Source organism: Zingiber officinale, chromosome 5B (assembly GCF_018446385.1).
Source record: "Zingiber officinale cultivar Zhangliang chromosome 5B, Zo_v1.1, whole genome shotgun sequence".
In the NCBI taxonomy this organism is placed as follows: Eukaryota; Viridiplantae; Streptophyta; class Magnoliopsida; order Zingiberales; family Zingiberaceae; genus Zingiber; species Zingiber officinale.
The window spans coordinates 73744252-73755989 of record NC_055995.1 but is presented as its reverse complement, the minus strand read 5'-3'; the positions used below and the strand labels follow the sequence as shown (position 1 = coordinate 73755989).

Sequence of the window (11738 nt, the reverse complement as noted above, 5' to 3'; positions counted from 1 at the left end):
GCTAACATCGCAGATCCCTTGACCAAGGCTTTGGCACAGAGAAAGCATGATGGTCACACTAGGTCATTAGGCCTTAGAGCCGATACTGATTGGCACTAGTGCTAGTGGGAGATTGTTAGTTAGAGCCCTAGAGCCAATCATTTGATGATTGTATGGACTCATGTATATCATATTCTTGTATATATATTAAGGCATTTGGTTTTTGGTTATTATGCTTATTTGTATTAGTGCCAGATAAAATAAGTATAGTAACGTCCTTGAGTAGAAGGTTCTTACCTATATCAATCGATTGGTTGAATCGATAGTGAGATGATATAGGGAACACTACTCTAAATCATTCCTAGTCGAGTATTAACATTCAGGGACAATGTTAATACAATAAGATTAGCATGTAGGTCAGCTCGATGACTTGATCTCACAAGTCATGGATATAGAGATATCAAGCTGACACATGGGTATGCATTAGATAATGTATACTGAATGACCCGCCATGAGAAAGTATCATGGATCGTTATATGAGTGTCATATACTTTCTCATGTGGCTATTAGTATGACTATTAGTCCTTTGACCTGAAGTCACCATGGATCCCTACATAAGGAGTTATGTACTTTGGTTTCGTCAAACGTCACCCGTAACAGGGTGGACTATAAAGGCGATTACTGGGTATGTAACAAATTATGCAGAGGGATATGAGTGATGTAGATGGGATCTATCCCTCCCATATGACGGGAGCGACATCAATATTCTTGATAGAGTTAGACCACGAAGTGCATGGCCATGCCCAAGTGAGTCAACATGAGATGTTGAGCTCATTTGATTGAGTGAGTCTACTTGGAGTTCAAGATTTAGATTGATTAGAGGATGACACGGTCTATGCCTCACATTGATCAATCTAGATGTCTAGGATAGAAGGACAATATCACATATTGTGAGGAGTCACAATTAGTAGTCACAAGGTGATGTTGGATCTCAACATTCTTGTAATTTGGGTAGTAATGATGTGTTGCTAGATACCGCTCATTACTTATGCTCCTAAATGAGTTTAGGGGCATTGCCAACGTTACAAGAACCTATAGAGTCACACACTAAGGACAATTAGATGGAGATTTGGTTCATACGATGAACCAAGAAGATTAGATTCATTTGATGAATCAAATTGGATTAAGAGTAATCCAAATTGGGCTAATTGAGTTAGACTCAAGTTGATTCATATATTTAATGAGTCTAATTTAGATTATGACTCATTAGATCAATTTAATTTAATGAATTAGTTTCATTATATTAAGTTGGCTTGAATCAAATGGTTAGATTAGATCAACCATGAGAGAGATTGAGTCAAGTTTGACTTGACTAGAGAGGAAGAGGAAGAGTCAAGTTTGACTTGACTCTTTACCATATCATGAGTGAGGTGGCAAGATGTGGACCAATAGTGTTGTTCCACATCATCTTGCTTTGCCACCTCATGGAGGTTACAAGCCTCCATTGCATTTAATGTGGGTTGGCCACATTAAATGAGTGGAGGTTACTCATTTGCCACATCATTGTGAGGTGGCAAGATGTGGACCAATGGTAATGGCCCACATCTTCATGATGTGCCACATCATAGGAGTCACATAACACTTCTTAATGGCTTCACATTAATTGTGATTAATGTGGAATGGGAGTTACACTCCATGGAGTGGCCGGCCACACAAAAGTGGTGAATGAAATTTGATTTTGATTCAAGGCATTACTCCCTTCTTCTTCCTCAAGAGAGCTCTCTCCTTCTCCTCCTTGCTTGGCCGAATCTCACCAAGGTGCTAGCACACCTTTGTGTGAGGTTTTCTCCACCTACGTGTCCGTGTGGATACTTCTAGAGGACCGACGCTTGACGGTCTTGAGATCCGGCAACTCCTTGGACGAGCGGGAACGCGAAAGGGCACGCTTCAAGGTAAAATTCTTCTTCATGTAGATCTAGGAGTAGATCTAGAGTCTTTAAAACTCGTACTCGTAATTTTCGTTCGGTTTTCCTTGCACGGATCTACGGCTTTGGGTGATTAGGGGTTTCCGCGACGCGAAAAGCGGTTTTCGCGGCCCGAAAAACCCAACACTTGGTTCATCATATGAACCAAATCTCCATCTAATTGTCCTTAGTGTGTGACCCTATAGGTTCTTGTAACGTTGGCAATGCCCTAAACCCATTTAGGAGCATAAGTAATGAGCGGTATCTAGCAACACATCATTACTACCCAAGTTACAAGAATGTCGAGATCCGACATCACCTTGTGACTACTAATTGTGACTCTTCACAATATATGACAAGTGTCCTTCTATCCTAGACATCTAGATTGATCAATGTGAGGCATAGACCGTGTCATCCTCTAATCAATCTAAATCTTGAACTCCAAGTAGACTCACTCGATCAAATGAGCTCAACATCTCATGTTGACTCATTTGGGCATGGCCATGCACTTCGTGGTCTAACTCTATCAAGAATACCGATGTCTCTCCCGTCATATAGGAGGGATAGATTCCATCTACATCACTCACATCCCTCTGCATAATTTGTTATATACCCAGTAATCGCCTTTATAGTCCACCCAGTTACGGGTGACGTTTGACGAAACCAAAGTACATAACTCCTTATGTAGGGATCTATGATGACTTCAGGTCTAAGGACTAGTAGTCATACTAATAGCCACATGAGAAAGTATATGACACTCATATAATGATCCATGATACTTTCTCATGGCGGGTCATTCAGTATACATTCTCTAATGTATATCCATGTGTCAACTTGATATCTCTATATTCATGACTTGTGAGATCAAGTCATCTAGTTAACCTACATGCTAGTCTTATTGCATTAACATTGTCCCTGAATGTTAATACTCGACTAGGAATGATTAAGAGTAGTGTTCCCTATATCATCTCACTATCGTTTCAACTAACCGATTGATATAGGTGAGAACCATCTACTCAAGGACATTATTATACTTAGTTTATTTGGCACCAATACAAGTAAGTATAATAACCAAAATCCAAATACCTTTATTAATACACAAGAATATGATACAATGAGTCCATACAATCATCAAATGATTGGATCTAGGGCTCTAACTAACATTTGAATCTTCATCCATCTTTGCCTGAGGGCAATATTGTGCTGTCGCTCCTTCTTTGAATCTGCACATCTCGATTTATGGACTTCAAAATTTGAAAATAACTCTTCTAAGGTAACATATTCTAAATTCTTAGAGATCTAGTAGGCATCTACTAATGATGCTCATTTCTTATTTCTAGGGAATGCATTAAGAGTGTACCTTAGCGAATCTCGGTTACTTATCTTTTCTCCGAGATTCGAAAGCCCGGTGATGAGCTCCTTAATCCTCGAGTGAAGGTGTGCAATGGTTTCATCTTCTTCAAATCGAAGGTTGGTGAGCTGGTTGCGAAGTAAGTCCCGTCTTGCGAGCTTGGCTTCAGACGTCCCTTTGTGTAGCTCAAGGAACTTCTCCCAAAGCTCCTTTGTTGAGTTGTAGGCGCCAATCCAGTTGACTTCTTGTGGCGGTAGGACGCTCAGCAGATGGAACTATGCTTTGTTGTTTGCCACATAGTCGGGTTGCTCCTTCTTCGTCCACTGGTATTCTTCCTTACCTTCGGGTGCTACAAAATAAAACTTCATTATTAAAAGCAATTCAAAATCAGTTTTAAAAAATATCTGCATTATCTTTTTCCAGCTCGCGAACTCCTCCTCGAACTTCGGTGGGTATATCTCGGTCTGACCATCGATTCAGTGCTTCGATAGGCGGTTAGTCCTCCTGAAGCGTCTTTGCTCTGATACCACTTGTTAAGACCCTTGGCAGTCGGCTAGAGGGGGGGGTGAATAGCCCCTGTACAAAATAAATAAAACAACCTTTCTTTGACAAATAGCTTGACTAAAAGAATACTTGCATATAAAAATAATTAAGAAACTAAAAGACAGAGACTCAGCGGATTTACTTAATTACAACCGGGGAGGTTGTTAATCCAAGATGAAAAAGTGCACTAACAATTCTCCTTCAGGTGGAGAAGCCGCTTTACAGCAGTGAACGCTCAGAAACAGAGAGCTAAACAGAAAATGAAGTATGTACAAGTGTTGTATTGATCTTTTTTGTTGTTTTTTTTAGCTTTGGGAGCAAGGCTGCTTATATAACCTTGCTCGGGGAGCCTGGAAGGGTTCCAGGCGCATGGAGGGGGATAAAATTTTATTCCCTTTGCAACAGATCATGATCAAATGTGATCCGGATAAAATTCGATTCTGGGCGCCCGAACCTAGAAAGTCAACCATGTTGACTTTTCCAATCTGGGCTTCCACTCCGGTTTCACTCGCCTTGGTCCAGGTCTTCCGCTCTGATTCCTCTTTCTTGGGTGATCTCAGCCATCTAAAATAGGGCTCACCCAAATCCAACTTCCGGCCTTCTCGAGCAAGCTTCCGCTCCTAGCTTCTCGTCCCTCGGAAACGTCGCGCACCTCCTTCTCGTCCACCCGCATACTCTTCTGCAGCTCCTCATCCCTCGCACGCACCAAGCCCGTCGGCACTCTCCCGTGCCATCCTTCTCGCTATCTGTATCTTTTGCTCGACGCTATGTGCTCCTAAGTTCCTGTACACTTAGACACAAGGTTAAACATAATAGGACCTAACCTAACTTGTTTGATCACATCAAAGCAACATTAGGGTACCAACAATCTTTACCATTCCCTAGAATTTAGCACAAGCTTGCTCGATTCCTTGGCAAGTAGAAATTTGGAGCCTACAGCATGACATAGCATAGAAGGTATTGTCTGCAATACAGATTTGATCAACACTTCATGTCCCCCCATCAAAAAGAACCCGAAGTCCATCCCCGTAATTTTTTACAAATTCTTCAGGCAAACTGGAACCTTTTGTGCGTAATGAGAAAGTCAGAAGACCTAAATACATATTGTGACCCTTCACTATTGCCATTGAGAGTATGCCTATGATTTCTATAATTACATCATTTGAAGTACTTAGACTAAATGTAAGAGCAGATTTTTTTTATAGTTGATCAACTGTTCAAAGGCTTGTTTATAAATATGTAAGTATTTTCATACTTGAACACAATCCTCCCTTCATATCATTGGGCTAGATGTCCCAATCTTAACTCCCTTAAATAGACGACGGTCCACCGTCTTAGATAAAATAGTAGACAATCCTTGAGTACAAATGACAAACAAGGAGAAAAAGGATCATCCTAGCGTAGACCCCTCTGAGGATTAAAACTCCGAAAATAGAATTATTAAGTTTAAAAGAGTATAAAACAGATTTGACACATCTCATAAGTAAGTCCACCCATTTCTCAGCAAAATCTATTTTTAGCAACTGTGCCTGCAAAAGATCCATAACTCGGTCATAAGCCTTACTTATTCAAGTTTGAGAGTGTCGTAACCTGCCTTAGCCTTTCTATTATTTCTTATCCAGTACATACATTCAAACTCAACAATTATATTATCCAAAATTGATCTCCCAAGAATAAAGGTACTCTGAAAAGAATCAATAACTTTATTCATGATGGACCTAAATCTATTAGTAATGGCATGAGACATAATTTTGTAACAAGTGTTACATAAACTAATTAATTAACCGAAAATCCTTACAGGCGTCGACTCCCAAACTTTAGGAATAAGTGTGAATATAGTAGAATTTCAATCCGATGTATCACTCTAACCATTAAGAATTGAAAGAGCCGCAACAGTAATATCTGAACCGATGGCCCTGGGGTCTTTGATGGATGCATATCGAAAACCGCTCTATATATCTCCTAAACTATAAAAGAGGCGCATAGTATATTATTTATATTCTCCTCAACTACCAACTCAATAAAATCAACCGCTAAATTAATGTTCGATTGAGATGGATTAGATGAAGCAAATAATGAGGCAAAGTAATTTGTAGTGATTTCTGTCATACTTGGGAGATCAATACACCATTCTGTTAGTGCTAGAAGTACTAGCTAATCAAACCTGTATTTTGATATTGGCAAAGGTTCAAAGTTAAAGGTTATTATGATCCAACAAGGATACCTGAGTGTGTAGGAAAGTCCTAGTTGAGGCTAGACAAAAAAGTCATGGCCAAATGGATTGGGCAAGAAGTCTTGGTTGAGTGGATTGGGCACGAAGTCCTAGTCGAGTGGACTGGATAGAAGTCTTGGCAAATTGAGAACATCGAGCAGAAGCCCTAGGGTCGCGGACACCGGGCGAAAGTGTAAGCGTGTCGATGATCAGACATCTAGTGGGAAGTCCCAAAGGTCAAATATTGGATGCTAAGAAAAAGTCCAAATAGGTGTGGAGGACCAGATGTTTGGTAAAAAACATAAACTCTCCTGATAGTAGTAGGTGAGGACGCGTTCCTCGTTGAGGGAACAACAGGCGTCAGTTCGACTTAGAATTTCAACAAAATTCAAAGTTAGAATCAGACTGTCCCAAGACTATTCAAATCATTATATTATGTATCTTTTTCTAACTTTGTGATGCAGGAAAGAGAAGATGGAAGTTGGCCGGAAAAGGAACTTCCAGGCACCCCGAAGATGATCTTGGGGCCTGGATGAGTCAGCATCTAGCTACGCAAGCAATGAGTTGGCATGCTCCTGTTGACTGACACACGCTAGAATCTAGAAGCCCGAGAGTGGTCTAGGTGCTCGGATCAAGATAATCTTTGGCAGATAGAGTTTCGCTAGGGATGCCATGTCAGTTTGATGGGGGCACCCGAGGACTAATCTAGGCACCCGGATGAACCTATAAAAAGTGCTTTGACCAGCAACTTCAAAACATTTCATTCTATTTGACTTCTATACTTGCACGTTGCTCTGAATACTTCTCTACAATGTCGAAATACTACCCCGACGATGACTATGCTTGAGCTTCTATTTCAAAGTCGTCGGTATAACTGTTCTTGTTTACTTGTACTTTCATTTCAAATCACTTGTGTAAGCATTCAAAATTTTAGTGGATTGCCCAACGAAAATACTCAATAAGTGCGGACCTCGGAATAGTACTCACCTGGCTACGAACTAAGTAAAAAAATAAAACTGTTAGCATTGTTTTATTTTCCTTCTTTACTTTATCTTCTGCTACTTTTTCTCAATTATTTTATGAAAAAGTAAAAAAAAGTGACTCACGTTATTCACCCTCTCTAGCATGCTTTTTGATCCTATACATTTACCCCTCAAATTTAGAAGTCCTCTAATAGACTTGTGGCGACGAGATGGAGCTAAAGAGTGAAAGAATTTAGTGTTTCGATTCTCATTTTTCAACCAATTAACTTTAGATCTTCCGGTGGATTTCTTCCTGAACAATTTTTCAAATTCCTTGTCTACTTATGAAATGCATGAGTAATTTTCCTTTGCTCCATCCATGCGAGCCCATAATGCGGTCGAGTTCCTTTCGCCGCATGAGAATTTTTTAATCCAAATGATCAAATCGAGAATTTTGATATGTTTTGACATAATAATATTTTATATATAATAATTTTGATCTAAGCAAAAAAAAAATTATATTTTATACATCATAGCAACTAGTCATAGTTATTACATGGAGTCGACAATGAGGAGCACTGGCATGAGTCTTATGATATATAATTAGTCAAAGTTATTACAATAGTTATTATGTGAGGCCGGCGATGAGGGATATTTGATATGAGCATTATCATATTTTGCATCAATAGGTATTACAATAGTATTGAAAGTAAGTGTATTCTCGGAATAAAAAAATATGATAGAGCATCTATTTACATGTAACAAAGGTAATTATACTCATCTCATATACTTCTCATAATCCATCCCTAGATTATATAAAGGAAGGTACATAGGAGGAGTTTTTTCCATGTGGAGTCAACTTATAGTTGACTTCCAAGTGATTAGGAGATAGGAGGAGTTTTCTCCAAGGGCATGTGTTTGTGAGGAATTAATCTCTGCTCTATTATAATAAATATATCATCCTCTAACTAATTATGTTTAAATTGTAGTAAAACATGATATAACTCATCCTAAATAGTTTAGTATTATGGCCCCATGACAAAATACAAGTAGGTAATTATAAGGATATTTTGTTCTGGTACAACGATCTTTTACTTGAGAAAAATCAAGAACATAATAAGATACAGAACCGGCCCTGATGTGGTCAACATGGGGCTGACGCACAGGGCCCCACTTCTTAGAGGGTCCACTTTAACCCATGTACAATTTAATTAAAAGGGCTTACTTATAAATTATAAATTATTATGGGCTTTTTTGTAAAAGCACCAAAAAAAATAACCACCGCTCCTCCATCTTCGCTAAACCTAAAAGTGCCGCCTTTTCTGCTTTTGTTGTTCGCCGAAGGCTCGCACTGTCGCACAATTCGCCAAAGGTAGGTAATATTACCTGTTAAATAAAGTTAATTATTTATTTACATGTTCAATTATAGGATAGCATGCAATTAACTTGTACAATCATGCAAATATTTGATTTTCATGCAAATATTTGATTTTCTTGCAATTATCCAAATCCTAGAAATTGTTCTTGGATTTTGCTGGTGTGAATCTGATTAGCCCTGTTCAGTCTGTGACTTCACACTTACCTGAGAAAATTAATTCTACTCTTATTATTAGTCAGATAATTAATTAATTATAGAAATCAATTTTCCTGTAGAAATTGATGAGAATTCACACAGACAACAAGCTTCTATATGCTAGTGGACAAAGTGTGCAGTATTTCTATTTTTTTTTTTTTGGGTTGCTGTAGAAATAATTTTTCTTTCATAGAGATTCAACTTGCAATTTCGAGATCAATGCGTAGCAATAATGAACCATTAGTTACTCAAACAAAGATTAATGTGTCGTCTAAACTAGTAATTTGAAGTCCATTAATTTGTTCACATTTTACTACAATAATTAGATTTGAAGGTGCAACTTTCATTTCAATGTAAATAATTATTATATACAAAGACTATTTGATAGTACACTTATCTTCATATGAATCATATTTTTCCTTCTCATATGTTTTACTTAGCAATTAGTATGTTGTTTTATTCCATGATAAATGTTAATATGTTATCTACAAAGTTACTTCTCATTTTTAGAAAATGAACTCCCTATTGCAAGATTTCTAATTGTACAAATATGAAATGCAAGATATCAAACTCTTAACTTGCAACTTATCAGCTTGTAGAATTTTACCTATCTATCTTACATTCATGTGCATATATGATTGAGTTATTCATACTAACTTGTGATTGTGTTTCTCAATAGCTTCATGGAGTAGGGATTCATTTTCATAGGAAATTACTTCATATGAAATTGAGTTACAAAATGAACATTTTATAATAAATGCTTGTCTAATATCTATAATAAGTGGTTGTTTGAGAGTTTGATTTTTTTTTTTTTTTTGTAGAAAATTAGAATGTCTGATACTAGGAAGTATCTATCAGGACATGATAAGCGGAAAAAAAAGAGTTGAAGAATTTATTGAGTCTCAAAGAGGGGCAATTGACAGATTTATTATCAAAGAATCGAAAAATTCATCACTTGAAGATTTGGTTAATGAAGAAAAACAAGAAAACAATGGTAATGAATTACATGAAGGCTTAGCCATTGAAAATGATATAGAGGGAGACGTGAATGAGATTGAAGACAATGAAAGTGGTGATGACTTAGACTTTAAAAATAATTATTCTGAAAGTGATGATGATGCTATTAATGAAGTGAATGAAGAACCAAGTTCATCAATTCCACTTGACATTTTTGATCCTAAAAATTGGGAGAATTTAGATCCCAAGTGGAAGGATCAATTAGTGGAAAAGGGCCCTATAAGAGATGTATTAACAGGGAAAGGTCCCAAAGATAGATCAAATAGACGATTCTCTTCAGATTTCTATACTCGGATTTTGCCAAATGGTCAAAAGCACCATAGAAATTGGTTGGTCTACTCACAAGCACTTGATAAAGCATTTTGTTTTTGTTGCAAGTTGTTTAAAAGGGGGCCTCAACCAAGTCAACTAGCAAATGAGGGATACTGTGATTGGGGGCATCTTAGTAGCAGACTTAAAGAACATGAGACAAGTATTGAGCATATCAATTATTATGTTAGTTGGTCTGAGTTGCGTATCAGGTTAATGAAGGGTACAACAATTGATCATGCTATTCAAGATCAAATCAAGAAGGCAAAAGAGCATTGGAGGAAGGTATTACATCGATTAATTTCACTTGTGAAATTTTTGGCTAAACAAAATATAGCATTTCGTGGTAGTAATGAGAAACTTTATGATGATAACAATGGAAATTTTATGGCTGCTGTTGAGATGATTGTCGAGTGGGACTCGGTGATGAGGGAACATATTGAAAGAAATACACATCATCATTATCTTAGCCACAAAATTCAGAATGAATTGATATGCTTGTTAGCTTCTCAAATAAAGAGTTCTATTCTTGAAATCATTAAAAAAGCTAAGTTCTTTTCTGTAATACTTGATTGCACTCCTGATGTTAGTAACCAAAAGCAAATGACTTTAGTTATAAGATGTGTTGATGTTTCTACAAGCCCAATGAAAGTAGAAGAATACTTTTTGGGATTTTTAAAAGTGGATGATACAACAGGACAAGGCTTGTTTGAAGAACTGCAAAATGTGTTGAAGAGTTTTGATCTTGATATTGATAATGTGAGAGGGCAGGGATATGATAATGGGGCAAATATGAAAGGGAGGCACCAAGGCGTACAAAAAAAATTGTTGGATATAAATCCTAGAGCATTGTATACTCCATGTGGTTGTCATTATTTGAATTTAACACTTTGTGATATTGCAAATTCCTGTGGAAAAGCGAAAGACTTTTTTGGAGTAGTACAACTGATTTATACAATATTTTCTCATTCTACAAAGAGGTGAAAGATTTTGATAGATCATGTCACTGTAAAAGGTTTAACTCTCAAGCCATTGTCAATCACTCGATGGGAAAGTCGTACTGAAAGTGTAAAAGCAGTGGTACTTCAAGCTCAACAAATCAGAGAAGCTTTACTTCAAGTTGCAGAAGAAAAAGACACTGACTCTAAAATAAGAAGTGAAGCTAAGTCTTTAGCAACATTTGAACTTGGAAATTTTGAATTTTTAGTAGGTATGATTATTTGGTATGAGATATTGGGTAAAGTTAATATTGTTAGCAAAATCTTACAATCTGAAAACATGCTTATTGACGTTGCTATGACCAAGATTAAGGGGTTAATTGCTTCTTTTGAAGAGTATAGAGAATCTGGATTTGGACAAGCTATCAATACAGCAAAAGAACTTGCTTCGACAATGGAGATTGATCCTATTTTTCCTTAAAAAAGACAAATATATAGAAAAAGGCATTTTGATGAGGTTACATATGAGTCTTCGAAACTACCTCAAGAATCTGCTGAGGAAGCTTTTAGAGTTCATTATTTCTTGTTCATAGTAGATCAAACAATTGGGTCATTGAAGAAAATGTTTGAGCAATATGAGGAATATGAAGATCTTTTTGGATTTCTTTTCACAGCTGAAAAGTTGAGTTCATTGATTGATGAGGACTTGAAAGCTCGTTGTAAGAATCTTGAAAGGAAACTACAAAGAAAAAATGGTACAAGACAAGATGTTTCAGATTTGAATGGAGATGACTTATATCAAGAACTGAAAATCATACAACATATTCTGCCAAAGGAAACAAAAACCGCAAGTGAAATACTAATTTTTTTGCAAAGAATGAATTGTTTCT

General features: G+C 37.1%; 1 protein-coding gene across 1 annotated transcript; it reads left to right on the top strand.

Annotated features, from left to right (window-relative positions):
* The first annotated feature begins 9445 nt into the window (after nt 1–9445).
* Nucleotides 9446–10894, top strand: LOC121986729 (zinc finger MYM-type protein 1-like). The gene has a single exon (XM_042540673.1). It carries the CDS (start codon nt 9446–9448, stop codon nt 10892–10894), a length of 1449 nt encoding a protein of 482 aa, XP_042396607.1.
* The last annotated feature ends 844 nt before the right edge of the window (nt 10895–11738 follow it).

Bases quoted from the DNA above. Each gene is read 5' to 3' on its own strand.
- LOC121986729 (XM_042540673.1), top strand. From the start codon at position 9,446: ATGATAAGCGGAAAAAAAAGAGTTGAAGAATTTATTGAGTCTCAAAGA.